Below are 17488 nucleotides of genomic sequence, written 5' to 3' on the forward strand. Positions count from 1 at the left end.
CTAGTGTGGGGATAAAAACAAAAAAAAAAAGATGAAATCATAAGCCAAATGGTCTTTGGCTGAAAATTTTGGTAGAAAAATTAGTGAAAATGTACTAGTGCCCAAATTGTTCTTTGAGTATAATGCATGAATGAGTTTAGTATTCTCTCTTGAATCTCCTGTAACTATTCTCTTTTCTTCAACCAAGAGTGTTGAAATCACATCTTCTAAAGTCTATGAAGACATTTGACTAAGAGTAAAAACAACATTGCTATATTTTGAAGTCAAACTATTTAGCAAGATAGCTCTAGCATCATCTTTATCAATTACAACACCAACTTCAGCAAGTTGTTTGATTAGAGATCTCAAATTACTAATGTGGTTAGACATAGTAATTTCATCAAACATTTTAAATTTAAATAGCTGCAACTTTAAAGAAAATTTTGCATTTGTTGTTTTTGCTCCAAACAACTTGGTTAGTCCATTCCAAATTTGTTTAAATGATTTCTCTAAATCAACATGATGTAGTTCTCAATCTGAAAGAGCAAGACCAATAATAGACTTCGCTTTCTCATCTTTGATTTCCTAATCAATCTTCTTTTTAGCATCTATAGGTACTATTTCAGTGCCATTGACTATGCTCCACAAACTTTTATTCATCAGCAGCATTTGCATTTTCACTTTTCATGTATGAAAATTTTGACCATCATATTTTTCTATAGGAGTATCCATTTTTAGAATTTCTAAAATAAAAATATAAAAATACCTTCCAATGTTGCACAACAACAAAATCTGCAGTAGCATGAGACTTACATTCCCACAACAGCAACTTCTTTTGAAACAGAGATGGCTTTGATACCATATTGGAAAAATAGAACATAAGGAACTAAACAGAGAAAGAAAAAACTTCCAGCTTAATTTTATTGAATAATAGATGCAAATTTATACAATAGTTTGACTCAACAACATTCATAAATGACTGTTAATTAGATTGCAACAAAATACTTCATGATTGACAACACACACATAAACTTGACACTAACTAAAACTTTTGGAAATGTAACTCAACACATCTACAATAAGAACTTGATTCAAACTAGAACTCTTTGACTCAATCCTAAACTAAACTTGTGTTGTCAGCAACTCAACAAGACCTGCCACATGTGCAACGATTATCATTGACTACCGTTGGAACATTAATGCAAACAGTCTATCCATATCTCATTCACTATATAAAGAAAGATCATCACACTTGAGAACACAGATACCAAGAAAGCAGTGCCATTGCATATGCAAGCAATCCATGAAACTCAACATAGTATTAGAAATAAATTATAGTGAAGCAGACCTCAGTTATGGCAAAGTATAAAGAGATATTTTGTTGAGTACTATGTCTAATCAGAGTCATCAGAGCGTAAACCTTCTAACCATCAGGCTTAAATGCCAAAGACAATAGATGAATATAGATTTACATGATACATCTTTGGTACCAGTCAAACGACGGGTTAGGAGAGTAGGCTTAGACATATTTCCATTTATGTCAGACCTGTGTTAATTATATTATGCGTCAAGGTATTTGAGAAGACATCTAAACAATACAACGATACAATGGGGAGGGAATATGTCGATAACATTGATGACAATAGCTATTTAAGAGAAACAGGCAGATTGAACGAAAAAAGAACCTACGGAGAGGTGCAAAAGCCTCAAATACCACATGGGGGACATTACAGATAAGATAATAATGGGATGAAACATTACATTCAGCGTTGATCTATGTTCACATTCAAAAATCCAAGCAATTGTATAAACATCTGTATGCTTCCGAGTACAACCTGTCAAAACCATGGGTATTCAATACTCTTTCAAAGGAAAAGAAAAGAGATGGGGCATCAAATCAAAGGGGAAGAGAAGAAACTCTTATTAGTGAAGGATTCAAAAATGTATTTAATTGTTAACAAAAAGAAAAAGAAAGTTTGAAACAAAGAAATGACTCGCACGACTAATGGGACTCACCGTTGATATGAACGCTGCATCAAAGGTTAAGCTGATATGATAAAGGCGGACCCATCAAATAGAAATGTGAAAAAGACATGCACGGATTACATCACCATATCAGAAGGAAAAATATTATGACGGCTTAAACATTTTACATTAAGGCTTGATTCTTAAGCTAAAAGTGTTAAATAGTTGAAGTTGACTTATTTTTTCAAGCTTGATTTCTTTCTTAATGTGTGACATTTAAGAGTGGTCGAGAATAATAGTATTGTAGACCAAGGAAAGGGTGTGGATGCAAGAGACATATAAACTTGAATCAAACCAAGTCAACATGACGAGGACTAATTGAGCCAATGTTGACAATTGACAACTAGAAATGTCTTTGATCCCCATACAAGGATTGATAAGGATTCTTAACATTGTATTATATAAGCAATCAAAGGATAATATATTCCAAGGTGGCCTCTTTGATTATACTCAATATAGTCAAGCATATCTTATTAAAATATGTTGCCCACACAAATATTGACCCATCAAAAGAGAATAGTGATGTTGGTCAATAAAGCATTATGGAATCCACAAAATGAGTCAATAATGTTATCAAGGTTGGAGGTAAGTATTAATTGTTTATTTCTTATGAATATAACTAGATATAGATTGGGAAATTGGTCACCTTAGACTATTATGTGGCCTTAATAAGGAAATAATAAATAGTGGATTGAATATATGCATATATGTTCAAAGTATATTTATATCTATATTTAATTAGAATAATTTTATATTTTTATGTAGAATTATTTATTATTCTTAAATATTATGTTAGTCTCTTTCTTATTCTTTTATTTCAATAAGAGTTATTTGCACTAATCCTTTATGAGGATGCTCTTGTAAGAAAATGAGGATTGATGTCAAACTTAGAGGGAGTCTGACACTCTATCAAAAGCGTCAATGGATGATGATTGATATTCAGAGTGAGTTCAAAAGTCCTTATGTGTGACTATATGATTTTAATGGACCTAACCCATTGTGTACATCATGAGGAAGTGACAACTTTGAAATGATTATCATTTGCATTTGCAAAATTTATTGGAAGGTGACAATCTTACAATAACACAAGTTGTGATATCATTTTATGTAAATGTTTTGATTAAGTAAAAATAGGTTTTGAAAGGACCCAGAATCTTGTAAAAAGGGACAAGAAAGATATAACAATGAAAGATCTTAATACAACTGCGGAACACCACCTGGCAAACTAGAGGGACACACCATAGTTCCCAATAAGAGGGCTAATAGCCCAGAAAGTCAAAGACCATGAAGATTTACATTTTGATCTCGTCTTTTGAGAATGTAAAGACATCAAACGAAAGTTTGGAGGATTTGACTTTTTTTCCTTTAACTAATGTTCATCCATCCTCCACCTTCCCTGTAGCCATCTCCCAATCCAAAGAACCAGGGCAAGCCGCAAGAAAAGGGGTAGCCCCACTACTAACTCCCAAAACCCTCGCAGAAGAAAATTGGGCCTCTATACCCACAACAACTATATCTTGAAACAAATCATATATTTTATGTAAATGTTGAAACAAATCATGATGGACTATATTGTAAATTAACAACTAAGTGCTAGATGTCATTTACTTGATGGTCTATGAGTTGTTTGTATAGATATATGATAGGTATGTGGTGAATATCAAGTGTTGACATTATGCAGGTCATTACCTTATTGAGTACCTGGTGAATATCATATGTTAATATTATATAGGTCATTACTCAAAGTATTTGGTGAATATCATAGTTGATATTCTAGAGGCCAATTCTCATGTGATATGAAAATGGTGAATATCATGTGTTGATATTCTACAAACCATTACTCAAAGTATTTGGTGAATATCATATGTTGATATTCTAGAGGTAAATACTCATGATATCAAAATGTCAGATATCTTCTAATCAAAGATATTCTTCAAATTTGTCATTCCTAATATTACCAGTCGTGTAATATTATCATGTGTTTATCCTTTCTAGTTAAGAGGGATTGTTAATGTTTGGCAGCTTCAATTGGATAAACTCATGAGACTAAATTGAAGTTATATATATTATATATGTGATGTGCATGTGTAGTTGAATAATAAATTATTATATTAATTAACTATTAATGAATAGACATGTCCATGAAGGAACGTGACTATCAATATCTCATTCACTATATAAAGAGGGATCCTTGAACTTGGAACACACATACCAAGACGGTGGTGCTACTATATATGCAAGTGATCTATGAAACTCAACATGTACAAGTTCTGTCTCAAAATGTTGTTGATTGTGATAGAGCTCTTGTTTGCGCTTGTGCTTTATCTATTGATAGTGACATTGATAATGTCTCTCTAACTATTGTTGGCCCTATCTCTCTAGATGTTGTCGATCCTATATTTGGCTCATATGCAAGTGTTATTGGTTTTCCCTCTCAGGGTATTGGAATGTTAATGCTAGATTCATTGGCTTGGCAGGACACAATTGTTAAAGTGGAAGAGGGATGGATTATGAAGGGAAGATAAAAATCCAAGATGTCTTCACTCTCTTTTGATATGACCCTCTATTCCCACAAGAGCATGGCTAAAGGTAAATCTTAATGGTTTATGGTTGTGGGTGTTGGGGCTGGAGTTTTCTTTGGTTCTTTCTTTAGATCTCGGTTGTGTGCTAGTTTTTTGATACAACATTTGCCTCAGGTTGTAGAAGCCTGTTGGTAAAACCTTCATCTTGGTCTTTATAGATTCATTGTTGTAGGATTTCATGGAATATCGTATGTGATCATTTTGTAAAAGGTTTTAGGTCCCTTCAAACCCTATGTTTATCATTAATCAATAACTTCTCTGTAAAGTTTGACTTGTGGACCAAGTCCATGGAATTTGATAAGAAACATAACATGATATCAAAGTAATATATTTTTCCAAAAACATTGTTGACTAGTCTTCACCTATTATAAGCCTCAAATGATTGTTCAACATGTCAACAGTCAATAAAGAGAACATGTGATATTGTGATGGAATCAGTTGACCTTGTAATAGGTTAGTCTCATTGTGGTCACAGAATGTACATGGTCAATTTGTTGCCAGCTTGTCAATTCTGCCATAGTATATAAAAATATATATGATAAATGAAAATCTTGACAACCTAACAAGATGGATAAATTGACATCCCATTGATCAAATTCTGTAATTTTATTTTATCTATATATTTTTAAACATCCTCATCTAGTTTTTGCCAAATTAATATTTCTTTGCATGTCACTATGTATTCTAAGGAAAAATTACATAGAAAATGTGGTATATAAGTAGATCTCTTCTTACCAAACAATTTGTATAACTCTAAGTCATAATTTTTTTTCCTATCGTAGTATTAAAGTCCAATGATAAATAAATCAACACAACATAAAAGCACAACTGAAAAGAACTCTGCAAGAATTGATTTAATTACCTTAACTTGTAGTTTGTTTCTAAAAGACTTGTTATGGCCACTCTTATTTGAACTTCTCAATCGCCTTTCTACATAGTCTTTGTTTGGCATAATATAACATAGTCAATAATACTAATTTAGCTGATAAGCTATTTGTTGGAACCTTGTTCTCGAAAATTGAATTTTTGACAAAAAAGTTGTCAGTTTAGCCAAAAAATTGTAAATCATTCTCGTTAGTTATTTACCGGCCAAATTTTATCTCACTCCACTTTTAACTCTTGTTTTGATATTTATTAGTTGTTATCTCCACTTTAACTATTATTTTTCTTTCTTTATTTATTTTTAAAAATAATTACTTGTGATCTCCACTTTTAACTATTGTTTTCTTCTTCTATTTTTTCATATTATTTTTTAAATTTCTCTTATTTATTTTTCATAGTAGATTTTTCGATAGGATTTTTTTAAATGATTACTTTTTCCATATTTGATAAATTAAATTTAAATAAATAATATTTATTAATCTATTTAAAAGATTTTAGTAAATATTATGTTATTTAAATTGAAAATTATTAATAATCTAATTTGTTCACATAAGATTATATTTTAGCTCATGTTGTGACCTCTATTTATTTAACATTCGACTTTTAAAATTGATTTAGGTTTTAGTTTTAAAATTATTTTAATTTATTTTTTATATTAGTTTAGTGTTTCTTTTAAATAATATTTTTTAATTTCTATAATTTATTTAGTCAATAGAATATTTGTTAGAGACATCATTTTTTATATTATTGTTTTATATTTATCTTATTAATTTTTCATAACTGATTTTTTTATGAAATTTTTTTAATGATTTTTTTTCATAATTGATAAATTGAATTTAGAGAAATAATACTTATTAATCTAATTAAAAGATTTTAGTAAATATTATGTTAGTTAAATTGAAAATTATTAATAATCTAAGTTGTTCACATAAGATTATATTTTAAATAATAACTTTATCATCGAGCACTTATTGACTTCTGCTTGCAAGCACAAAAGCGTGTAACTTAATTCTAATAGTTCTACTAATTCTACCAAAATATGTTACAAAAGTAAAATGATTATAATGTGTCAATTTATTTTTACTTTTTTATAATATAAATGCAATACAATACATATAATTAACTAATATAAATATATTTATTATCGTCAAGTAGCTGCAAATTATACTAAACAAAATTTCTTAGAGACTAATCTAGAAAGTTGTTATTAGAATGCAATCGATCTAAGCATTTAAATGAGGTTGATGGTGATCAAAAGTGCTTTGCCTTCTATGTCCAAATATATGAGTATGCTTCAAGTAAAACATAATGTTGTAAAATGAAAAATTTGGGAAAAACATGAAGCAATGAATAAATAAATTGTCGATCACATTAGCAAGTACTTGGTTTAGTAAGGATATTCCTCTTGTACATGACAAAACACATTTTTACAATGAAGAATCGGATATTGATGTTAATTTGGTGCAATGAAGCACCATCAAAATATCATTATTTTGTTTCGTTGGATACTTCTAATAAGATATTGACTAATTAAGCAAGGCTTCCATGACTGCTCATTGTGCTTTGAGTGTTGAAGAATTAGTAGACCATCTCTATACATATGAAAAAAATTGGAATCAAGTAATTCAGCTTGAGGGATGTCCAAGGCATCACTGCCAAATTTCTTGTACATATAGATGTCCACATAAAAATTTGAAAGCATCCTCAAGTTTTTTTTTTGATGGAGGGTTCAGACCTGCGAGGCAGCCCAACGAGGCACGAAGCCTGCAAGCTACCAACCAGCGAAGGCCACCATTAACAGTTTAGGTACCCGATACGAGCCCACACATACCTGAATATTGAACACCTCTTCAGCTAAGAGCCAAGGACTGAGGGGCATCCACGCTACCAAATTCGCCCGGGGCACGATCCTGGCCTCATCCCTTATGATGTCTATGGGCCTTGCACTCAGCAAGACTTGATCCTTGGTGGGCTCATTGTGAGCCATTCAACTTCACCAATAGACCAAGGGCCCGTTGACACATCCTCAAGTTTTAAAAACATTTCCAATGATTTTTTGAAGATCGGGTATGATGTTGGGCTATCCTACAGCTGTCCCCAAGTCCCTAGATCATTTCCGGTAGGGGTACAGAGGTCTTAGACCTGGGGGCGCCTCCCCGTGTAATGTAGTGAAAAGAATTACCATCCTCATCCTATTTCGCTTTTTAAGAAGATACATAAAAGTGAAACTAGCCTTATTTCACTTGTTAATAAGCATGATTCAAGGATTATTGATGCTCACATCACATGACTGCATGACTGGTGATATAAGTAAGTTTGATAAATTTGAAAAGATTGATGATAGTGGGACAATTCCATGCTAAGTGAAAGGTTAAGGATTTCTACTGTTGAAAGATAAGAGCAGATGTTATAATGCATATTGGGTTTAGGGACTAAAATGTAATCTTTTGAGCTTTGCAAAGTTGAATAACTCAACTCACAAGATGGAATTTCAAAATAGAAAGGTTAAGATCTTTGATGATGAAGGTAATCTGATCGGAATACGAATGCAAACAAAATGTAACTTATTTTTCCTAAATCCTACTATTTAGACATACTTATTTTCTATAATTGAAAATGTAAGGTTATGGCATAAACAGTTGTGTCATGTAATCTTTGATAGCATAGCAAAAATCAATAGAAAGAAAGGATTAAGATGCTTACCAAATCTACAAAACCATAGAATGCTACGTGTAGAGAATGTCAGCTTAGTAAGATGGAAAAGTCTAGTTTTTATAGGAAGACACACACTTTAAATGATATCCTGGAATTAGTACATATTGATCTATGTTGTATAATTGGTGTTGAAAGTTACTGTGGTAATAAATAGTTCATATCGTTTGTTGATGACTATTATGTTTATAGAGGTGAAATCACATTCTCTTAGCTCGCCTCGACAATTAAGATGATAAATATCAGCAGGTAAACTCTTATTTAAATTAATATCCAAATTTATGAAAACAATGGTTATGGGTTTTAAAACTCGTAGGATGCATGTTAACAATGTGTTTTAAAATTATCCTTGATTATGTTTGTAAATTGCACTTTTGTGTTGGCTTTGATATCAAATCCACACCTTTGTCAGTTTTGATACAAATAAAAATGCCATTTGCAATTATTTCCAACTTTATGGGTTTATTGGTGACAACTACTTCGATTCGAGCAAACTGAATGTTTTACCTTAAGTTGTAAAGACAGAATATGTTGAATGCTGATTATGCAGAGATGTAAAATAAAAAAGAAATAAATAATAAGTTTATGCTGGTTATTTGCTATCCTTACTGAAAGCTGACGAGTTCACAAATTATTGTTCTTAATGTGTAAAAATTATTAATGTTCATAGTATCTAATAAGACAAATGTAGTTCTCTCATGCAACAATAATTAGCTTTAAAAAATATAGAGAGAAATGTAAATCGATAAGATTTTGAGTCATTTATCACAGCCAATGAAAGCAGATTGTGACAACTTTCTTTTTTCAAAAATTGTTCTGCATCATAGAAATGATAGTTTATCGCACATTTGAGCAGAACAAGAGGATCATACAAACTAAAATACATTCCGTTTCTGTTCTCCCTGACCTGATGCAAAACTGCTTGGCCATGCCCTTTGCATCATCAGAGAGCTCTTTCTCTTTTTTGACAATGTCAAAAGCATGGCTACATACAGATTAAGCATAAGAAACTTTCCTTTTAGATTTCCAATTGTGCAGTCACTCATTGGTTCTCTGCGTCTGTCATTGTTACACTGCACATATAAACAATTTAGTGCTGTGGAGCCATAATTAGCTACCACTCTCAAGACCAATGTAACAATGATACAAAATACTGTTTGAAACTGCAAGAAGACATCAGAACGGCTAGTGTACTAAACAAATCCTCATGATTCCTGAAGAATAGTGATAAATCTACTCGATTGACCTCTTCAAAAATTATGCATCTTGAACCCTGGAATCAATAGACTCTGTATATCAAGTCCAAAATTGTAGGCAATATGAAATGGACTGCTGAACTCCATTATGTAACTATAACATTTTTAATGATACAAATATTGATGTATTGCTGAAACAAATGAAAAAAATGATAGAAGACAAGATAGTACAAAAATTTGTAGGTGTGCATCAAAAAAGGGCTCTCTTCTTTCCAGTGTATAATTCTGAATGCTGCAGTCAGATGCATTGAAATATACAGCTTCATCAAAGGCGTGGACTTCCTGCAGCGGAAGTAGATGAAACCAAACGTTTTATGTGCAACCTTTCCTTAAAATACCGGATCCTTGCATCTACCCTAGCTGAAAATCCAATCTTAGTCTTTTGCTTGGCTTTTTCACTCTCTTTTGACCACATTAAATCATCACTCACATCTTTCTTCAAATATTTGATTTCTTGAATAATTTGATGGTCCATGGGATTATAAGCCCTTTGGAAGACAGAGTAAATATAATAAGGAAAAACAGAAATTATGACAACAATAAGTGTAGCTGACCAATATATAGGTGCAGGACCAAGCGCTTCAGTTAGGATTTGGAAAGCATTGGTTGAGTAGGTAGGAGAAATCATACCATATATCAATAAAAGTAAATACCAACCAGTAATACTCCCCCAAATAAACAAGTGTTGAATCCAAGTAAAATGGCTAACACTTAATGCCAGCTGGCAGTTGACCGTCCAAACAATGCATGTGAACATGGTGGTTCCTAGAGTTGCCATGTCTGATGTCTGGCCCCTCAGATGGAATGCCTGACCTTGAAGAATACTTATATTTAAAAAGAATATAGCAAGAGATGCATACACTCCATTTGCCATCCACCCGAGTACCCGGTACCAATCAAAGAATACATTTCTTGGACCCTGCTGGTATAATGCAGGAAACTACAGCATAAAACAGGAAAATAAGAATGAGAAAAAGGTCTAATCTATAAAAACTAAAAATAGGATAAAATACAACAAAGGAAGCTGCTTATGTGTTTCATCCTAGACAACAAATGAACACAAGAACATAATTTATTTCCAGAAGTACAACATGCTACAACATGCAAAAGAAATACATGTACCTGCAAGCACACTTCAGATGAAACATCTTGCTCAAAGACTCCTAAAGATATGACTGGCAATGATGTCAAAATGACATTAAAAAGCAGCATGTACCAATCATCATATACAGACTGCCCAGAGAAACTTGTAAGTGCTTCAAAGTAGAAGATCGTAAGCCCAAAAGCTATATTTTTGTAAAAGAAATAGCAGATCTGCAACCCATAATGATGCATTGTCATTAAATATTTCCCCATGGAAAAGACATCCATAAATTTGACACAGCTGACACATTATAGCCATGGAAACCAGATTAAAAAAATGGGAATACAGAAATGACAATTTAGTATAAACCTGTTATAAAATCTTAAGATTTATGTTTTTTCTTTTCTGTATAAAAAATTGCATACCATTTGAGCAATTCTCTTGTAGCACCAGTGTCCATGAACAACCAGCAAACGCTCTAGAAAACGGAATTGTGCTATAGCGAAGTCACTTGCCATGACTGCCTGAAAGAGTAAAGATAGACAAGAAGCAGAATCATAAGTAATCAAATGCAAGCAAGGATGATGAATTTTTTAAGGAGGGATTACAAATAAAATGTTTAGAACTGATGGATAAGAAGTACCTAAACTAAGTAATACTGATGAAAAAGACTTGGATGTAGCCAACTGACTTTCAGATATAATAAAAGCATAACTAACACTAATTTTAAGTAAGTGAGTAAAGAGGACACAAGTGTGTATCAGATACGCATGAAGATTTTCCAAATTTCTAATTCAAAGGTTCAAAAGCATGCATGAAAACACAGTTAAAGAAATAATGCTGTTACAACCACATATGATATGATTATATACTCATGCTTTATGCACTATGCGTGTTCACGTTTATGCTTCGTTACTTAAGCAAATTCATGCTTATGTATATATTTACATATATACTTCAAGCCTTTCATGCATTCATAAGCTTTATGCCCTTTCTGTATTTGGGGTGCATACTTCATGCTCTTCATGTATTTGTGTGTATGACTCGTACCTTATGCATAGTCAAGAGAATATCCATACTTAACATGTTTGGTTTATTTCTATTGTGTTTTCAGCATATGCCTCACATTGATTCCATGAATTGAATACTGATAGATGTTTCAAGAGCTAGATATTCTTGCATTCTTAATAAACATTGGTAAGACTCTAGAAAAATAACCTCAGGATTGTTGGACAAACAATACTGTGCAAATCTATGAGGGTATGCCCAAGGGAGAAAGAACAGACAGGATCTGACAGCAAGTGATAGTATGAGAACTTTATGAATAGAGGAAAATCATTTATAAATTGTGAAAGAAAACGTGCTGATGATAAAATCCATCCATGATATATTCATGATGATAATAGGGCACTGCAACAATGGTCATTAAATCATGAGAGGAGCAGTATAGAATAACAACAGCATCCTCTAAAAGTGCACAAATCAAAATAGAGTTATCTATCACAACACCAAAACATCCCTGCATATGGACACATCATTGATTAATTGAGTTCAAGATGATAAAGTTGATGTACAGCTCTCTTTTGAGAAATCAATGAATTCATACCATCCATCAAAACATTTTCCTAAGAACTTTACAAATTATGCTTGAGAAAAAAAGGTACTACTATATCATACCTTCAAAGGATGACTTCATTGTGTCAGGACTAATAATATATCAAGCAACATCTAACTCAAGTATAATGTTTAAACACAATACAATGTATAATACATCTACCATAAATATTCTTCTGTTATATGAGCTTTTACATTATTGACAACAGAAACAAGAAGCACTTCATCATGAGTAACAGACAACTTCACATCAAGTAGAACAAAAATTAGTATTAGCAACTTAGGACTACAGTAAAACGTTGTGGACATCAGAAGATTATCTGCTAAAGCAACACAATCGAGAGGAACAAACACATCTATAGATATGTTCCATGCTTCTAATCCTCCTCTTAATATACAGATTCTTCCTTTAAGATAACCCACATTCAAATTAAAAGAGAAAAACTAATGGTCTTATGAGGACAGTAGCATAGAAAAGGTGGATTCCAAAGTAGACTCCATCATTATTTGAGGACAAGCAATCTTGGGCTAAATTAAGATCACATCTTTAAGAATAATGAGATCCTACAATAGTCAAAGGAGCTATGATTAAGAATAAAGACAATGGATCAAAATTAAACTGTTAAAAATGAACCAGAAATGTATATGAAAGCAACAATTAAAAATCAAATATTTTGAAAACAAATAACACTAAGGAATTTTATCCTAGGAAAACTCCTGCTCGAGCGAAACAACCCAGCCCTCAAATGCAGATCTCATTATTCAGAATCTTAGAAAACAATTACGAAGTCTTCAGCATATGATTGAAATCCTCAAGTGTGCTCAATCAATTAAAACTTTTTCTATTTCAAGATATTAAATACAAGTAAACAACATAAAGAAGAGAACATTTCTATGATCAACCACTGATCATTCTCCTGACAAAATTAATCAATAAAAACATATATGTCCAAACATATAAAAATTCTAATACACAGAACATATATATCATCTCACTGAAGAATCATGATACATATCTCCCATGTGCAGGAGAAGAATAATACACGATAAGCAAAACAAATAATAATTATCTCTTGAAAACGATCACCGCTATATCAAATACAAAGTTCAATCATGCAAACTTCAGTAATCACAAAAACGGCACTCAAAGAAACCAATACACCCAATATGAAGAAAATAGCCAGCTGAATGAGAAGTAACAAAGTTTATGGCAAGAAAGATGAAATGAAATGATGCCAGCAAAGCTAGAAACCAACATCAATAAAGACTATGAACCATTGACCATAAATGACATGAGCTCAAGCAACTTAAAACTGCCGGCATTACACATGCACATATAGAATGCCATGTCAGTGTCCTACTTGGAACAATAAGGAGAGTCAAGAATGAATAAGCTGACAACAGAGGAACCATGCCAAATAAGAGCTAAGCATCAAACGTAAGATGTTGGCTATAACACAAACATGAAGAAGACCAAAAAAACACAAGATCATATGAAGGCATCCATAACAGGAAAACTCCAAATGAAAACACGAGCTAAACCATGAAGAACATTGCAGAGTGCAGACTAAAAATATGAGGGAAATGGATCAAAGTTGTAGAGGAATTTCTAAGAACTTATTTGCAGATAATCCCAGCCTTTCTCAGGTATGCAAGATCTCTTTCGCAGCTACCAAATTCAACACTCCCTCTTAGCAAGATTGAGATCTTCAATATGTCATCACCTGACAAGTACACATAGCTGCAACCAAAAAGAATGACAACAAGAAACCTCATTACATATTTTCTGAATATAAATTCTTATCTCAGCATAACAATATTCACCATAGCTACTCCTAGAGGGTGAATCAAAAACAGAAAAACAAAGTCATAGAGTAACACACATGACTTCCACCATGGCTACTCGTAAACGGTGGATCCACCATAGCTACTCTAGGTGGGTGGATCCACCACAGATTTCACCTCGAACTTCTCTCGAAGAGAAGAACTCATTAACAAGGGATTTCACCTCAAACTTCTCTCGAAGAGAAGAGCTCATTAACAAGGGATTGAACCTAGAACTTCTCTCACAGAGAAAAACTCATTAACAAGGGATTGCACCTCGAACTTCTCTTGCAAAGAAGAAATCATTACATAGGTAAAAATCATAGAAGTTGAGACTCTATCTCAGGAAGAGCATCATTCTCCATGATACCAAGCATATCCCAAAAGAAGTGGCTTGGTGAGAATGTCAACAATGTGCTCCTTTGTAGAAAGGTACTTAAAATCAATTGCTTTCCTTTGAACCATATCCCTCAAATAATGGTATTTAATTTCCACATGTTTGGTTCTATTATGAAAAACTAGATTAACCAAAATTTTCACACAACTTTGGTTATCACGCATAATCACTGTAGATTCCAAAAGCTGCCCACCCTGCAGGCAAATTTTGAAGCCATAGAGCTTCCCTGGCAACCTCACAAGCTGCTACATATTCTGCTTCAACCTCACTTTGATCAACACAAGATTATTTTCTGCTGCACCAGGAAATCATGGCTGAACCTAGACTGAAATAACATCCTGAAGTACTAATCGTGTCGAGCAAACATCCTGCCCAGTCTGAATCAAAGAAACTCTGCACATAAAGAATATTTCAAGTCGTGTCCTTCTATACTACAAACATATGTCAGTATGTGTTTGGCTACCACAAGGTAAATTTGTCTTGGTTCATACATGAACTGACTCAAGGTATTAACCACATAATATATACCAAGCCTTGTGTTGACCAAATACATAAAAGAACCAATTAATTGTCTGTACGTAGTAGGATCCACTAAATCTGAAAAAGTTGCATCCTCATGTAACCTTTTCAAGTTTGCTTCAATAGTTGCCACCATAGATTTACACTCTAACATGTCAAATCTTTTCAGAATATCAATTGCATATCTTACTTGACTCAATATGATTTCATTTGGTCTTTGCCATACTTCAAACCCAAGGAAATAATGAGACAAACCAGGAACTTTCATTTCAAATTCAAAAGCTAACTCGTTAAATTTGAGAATAAGATCATTATTACCAGTCAGAAATAAATCATCAACATACAATACGAAAAATCAGCAACATTGCATTTCTTGAAGTATAAATTTGGATCAGCATCATTTTTTAGAAAACCCAAACTCAAAAGGTAATGATCTATACTCCCATACTAGGCACGGGGGGCTTGTTTAAGGCCATACAGTGTCTTTTTCAGCCTGCATAAATGTGTGTGTCTATCATGAATCACAAAGCCCTCTAGTTGTTCAATGTATAGTTTCTCTTCAATTATACTACTTAAGAATGTTGCTTTCACGTCCATTTGATGAAGCTTCCAACCCTTAACTGATGCAACAGCTATGATAGTTATGATGGAAGTGTACCGAGCTAACAAATGAAGAAGTCACTTCATAGTCTCTGTCTTTCTGTGAAAACCCTCTAGCTACAAATATGGCCTTGTACTTTTCCACACTTCCATCCCTGCATGGTTGATTTTGAACAGCCACTTAGAAGAAACAACAGACTTATTTTTAGGCCTTGGAACAATGTCCTCCATTATGGCATCTTTCCACACTTGCTCATTTGAAGTCTCTTCAACACTGGAAGGCTCGGATGCTATTATGTGACTCATCAAAGCTACATAACCAGAAAACTTATGTGGCCTATTACTCTCTCAAAAAGTACCAGTAGGGTCTGCATATTTTTCAACCTCTTTCCATAGTGTGTCTGGCCCACAGAGGTCTTTTCTTATTAGCTGAACTATTATTGGGACCTCCTGAAGTGTCCATAGAATCAACTGGATCAGCAAGGTCTTCTAAATCTATATTCTCCCTCTGAAACTCTAAAGGTGAATTTAAAGATTCACTATAATCAACAAAGATGCCCCTCTTTCTTAATGGTTCTAACTTTGTTCTTTTCTCTTTAGGAACACAAAAACACTTAGGCATCCAAAAATTATGATATAACTAATATGATAATATCTGGTCTGATACTTTTAAGAGCCTCTTTTGGATTCATGTTGTCTAGAATCTGATGAGGACTACAATTTTGAATGTGTACAGTTGTCCTGCAAGCATCAACCCGTAAAATGTTTGAAGGCTTTGATCATGATTCATAGCCTTCACTGCCTCAATAATTTTCTTGTTCTTTCTTTCAACTACACCATCTTGTTGAGGGGTTTAAGGGACGTTACTCCCTCTTAATCCCAGCTTCAATACAAAAGTTATGAAAGATAACTGAAACATATTCTCCTCCATTATCAGACCTTAAAATCTTAATCTTTTTGTTAGATAAATTTTCAACAAGTGTTTTGAATTCTCTAAAATGGGAAAGCACTTCATCAGATTCTTTAGACTTAAGAAAATAAACCCAATACTTAATGAGAAAAGTCTTCAATGAGGTACTAAAAGCTGTTAACAGAAGCAACAACTGACATAGGAAAACACAAATCAGAATGAATTAACTCTAGAATTTCTTTTGCTCTATTTTCACTACTATGAAAAGTATTCTTGGTGTTCTTAGCATCACTTGCAAATTGCTTCACAGTTTTGTTTAGCTTTGGTAGACCAACCACAACTTTCTCCATAGAAGATAAAGTTCTGAAATTTAGATGTCCAAATCTTTTGTGCCAAAGTTTGGCTGAAAGTTTGTAAAGAATGTCGAGACGAACTTCAATTGCACAAGCTGATTGAAAGTTGGAGTTCTTCCATGCAAGAACTTTTCCATCAACAGAGGCAACATGATAAATGCTGACATAGAAATCAGAGTCCTTTTAATGCCAGGAACAAAGAGAACATCACTCAAGTGAAGAAATTCAATAATCCAGCTGGAAGGAAGTCAAACCAGCACCCTTTACACAACAACATGCATCATCACCAATCATAACTTGAAGATGAGAATCTTTTTCTTTCAAGTTGAAGTGCTCTCGGTAACCCGTAATATGACGAGATGCTCCATTGTCAGTCAGTCATGTATCGCTGTTTGTAGGAACATTGCTAGAGAGTGCAGAAATATATTAGAATCCTTCAAAATTTTCACCTGACTCTCTTTGAGGAGAAGAATTTCTACATTTGCACCAGTTGTTTGAGGCTTTGGTCCAGAGGAACACTCTCTAGTAAAGCGTCCATATTTGTCACATCTAAAGCACCGGATTCTAGACAATCCCTTCTTTTTTTTCTTTCACTAAGGAGCCGACACAAAGTTCTTATCTCTGAATCTTTTGAAATTTTCTTTCTTCCCTTTCCTTTTGAGGTGTGGGCAGCAAGAACTTAATCATCTTCATGATGATTTTTACATCCATTTCCTCTGGCTTCTAATCTGCATTCTTCTCAAATGCAATC

At 33.2% G+C, this 17488-nt stretch overlaps 1 protein-coding gene across 3 annotated transcripts in view; it reads right to left on the minus strand.

Moving 5' to 3' along the window:
* Window positions 1-8908: 8908 nt before the first annotated feature.
* LOC149538690 (putative phospholipid-transporting ATPase 4) overlaps window positions 8909-17488 on the minus strand; it is a 55806-nt gene continuing 47226 nt past the window's right edge. For 2 of the 3 annotated variants that reach the window (XM_089800023.1, XM_089800022.1), the window contains exons 8-10: window positions 10946-11044; window positions 10559-10750; window positions 8909-10376 (exon numbers count right to left, since the gene is read on the minus strand). In XM_089800023.1, coding sequence (XP_089656149.1) covers window positions 9702-10376; window positions 10559-10750; window positions 10946-11044 — 966 coding nt within the window. In that variant the 3' untranslated portion in view covers window positions 8909-9701. The remainder of the gene's footprint in view (window positions 10377-10558; window positions 10751-10945; window positions 11045-17488) is intronic. The other variant, XR_016356096.1, reaches the window with a different exon arrangement.

Source organism: Cupressus sempervirens, chromosome 9 (assembly GCF_028749045.1).
Source record: "Cupressus sempervirens isolate cs-2001-9-10 chromosome 9, ASM2874904v1, whole genome shotgun sequence".
Classification (NCBI taxonomy): Eukaryota; Viridiplantae; Streptophyta; class Pinopsida; order Cupressales; family Cupressaceae; genus Cupressus; species Cupressus sempervirens.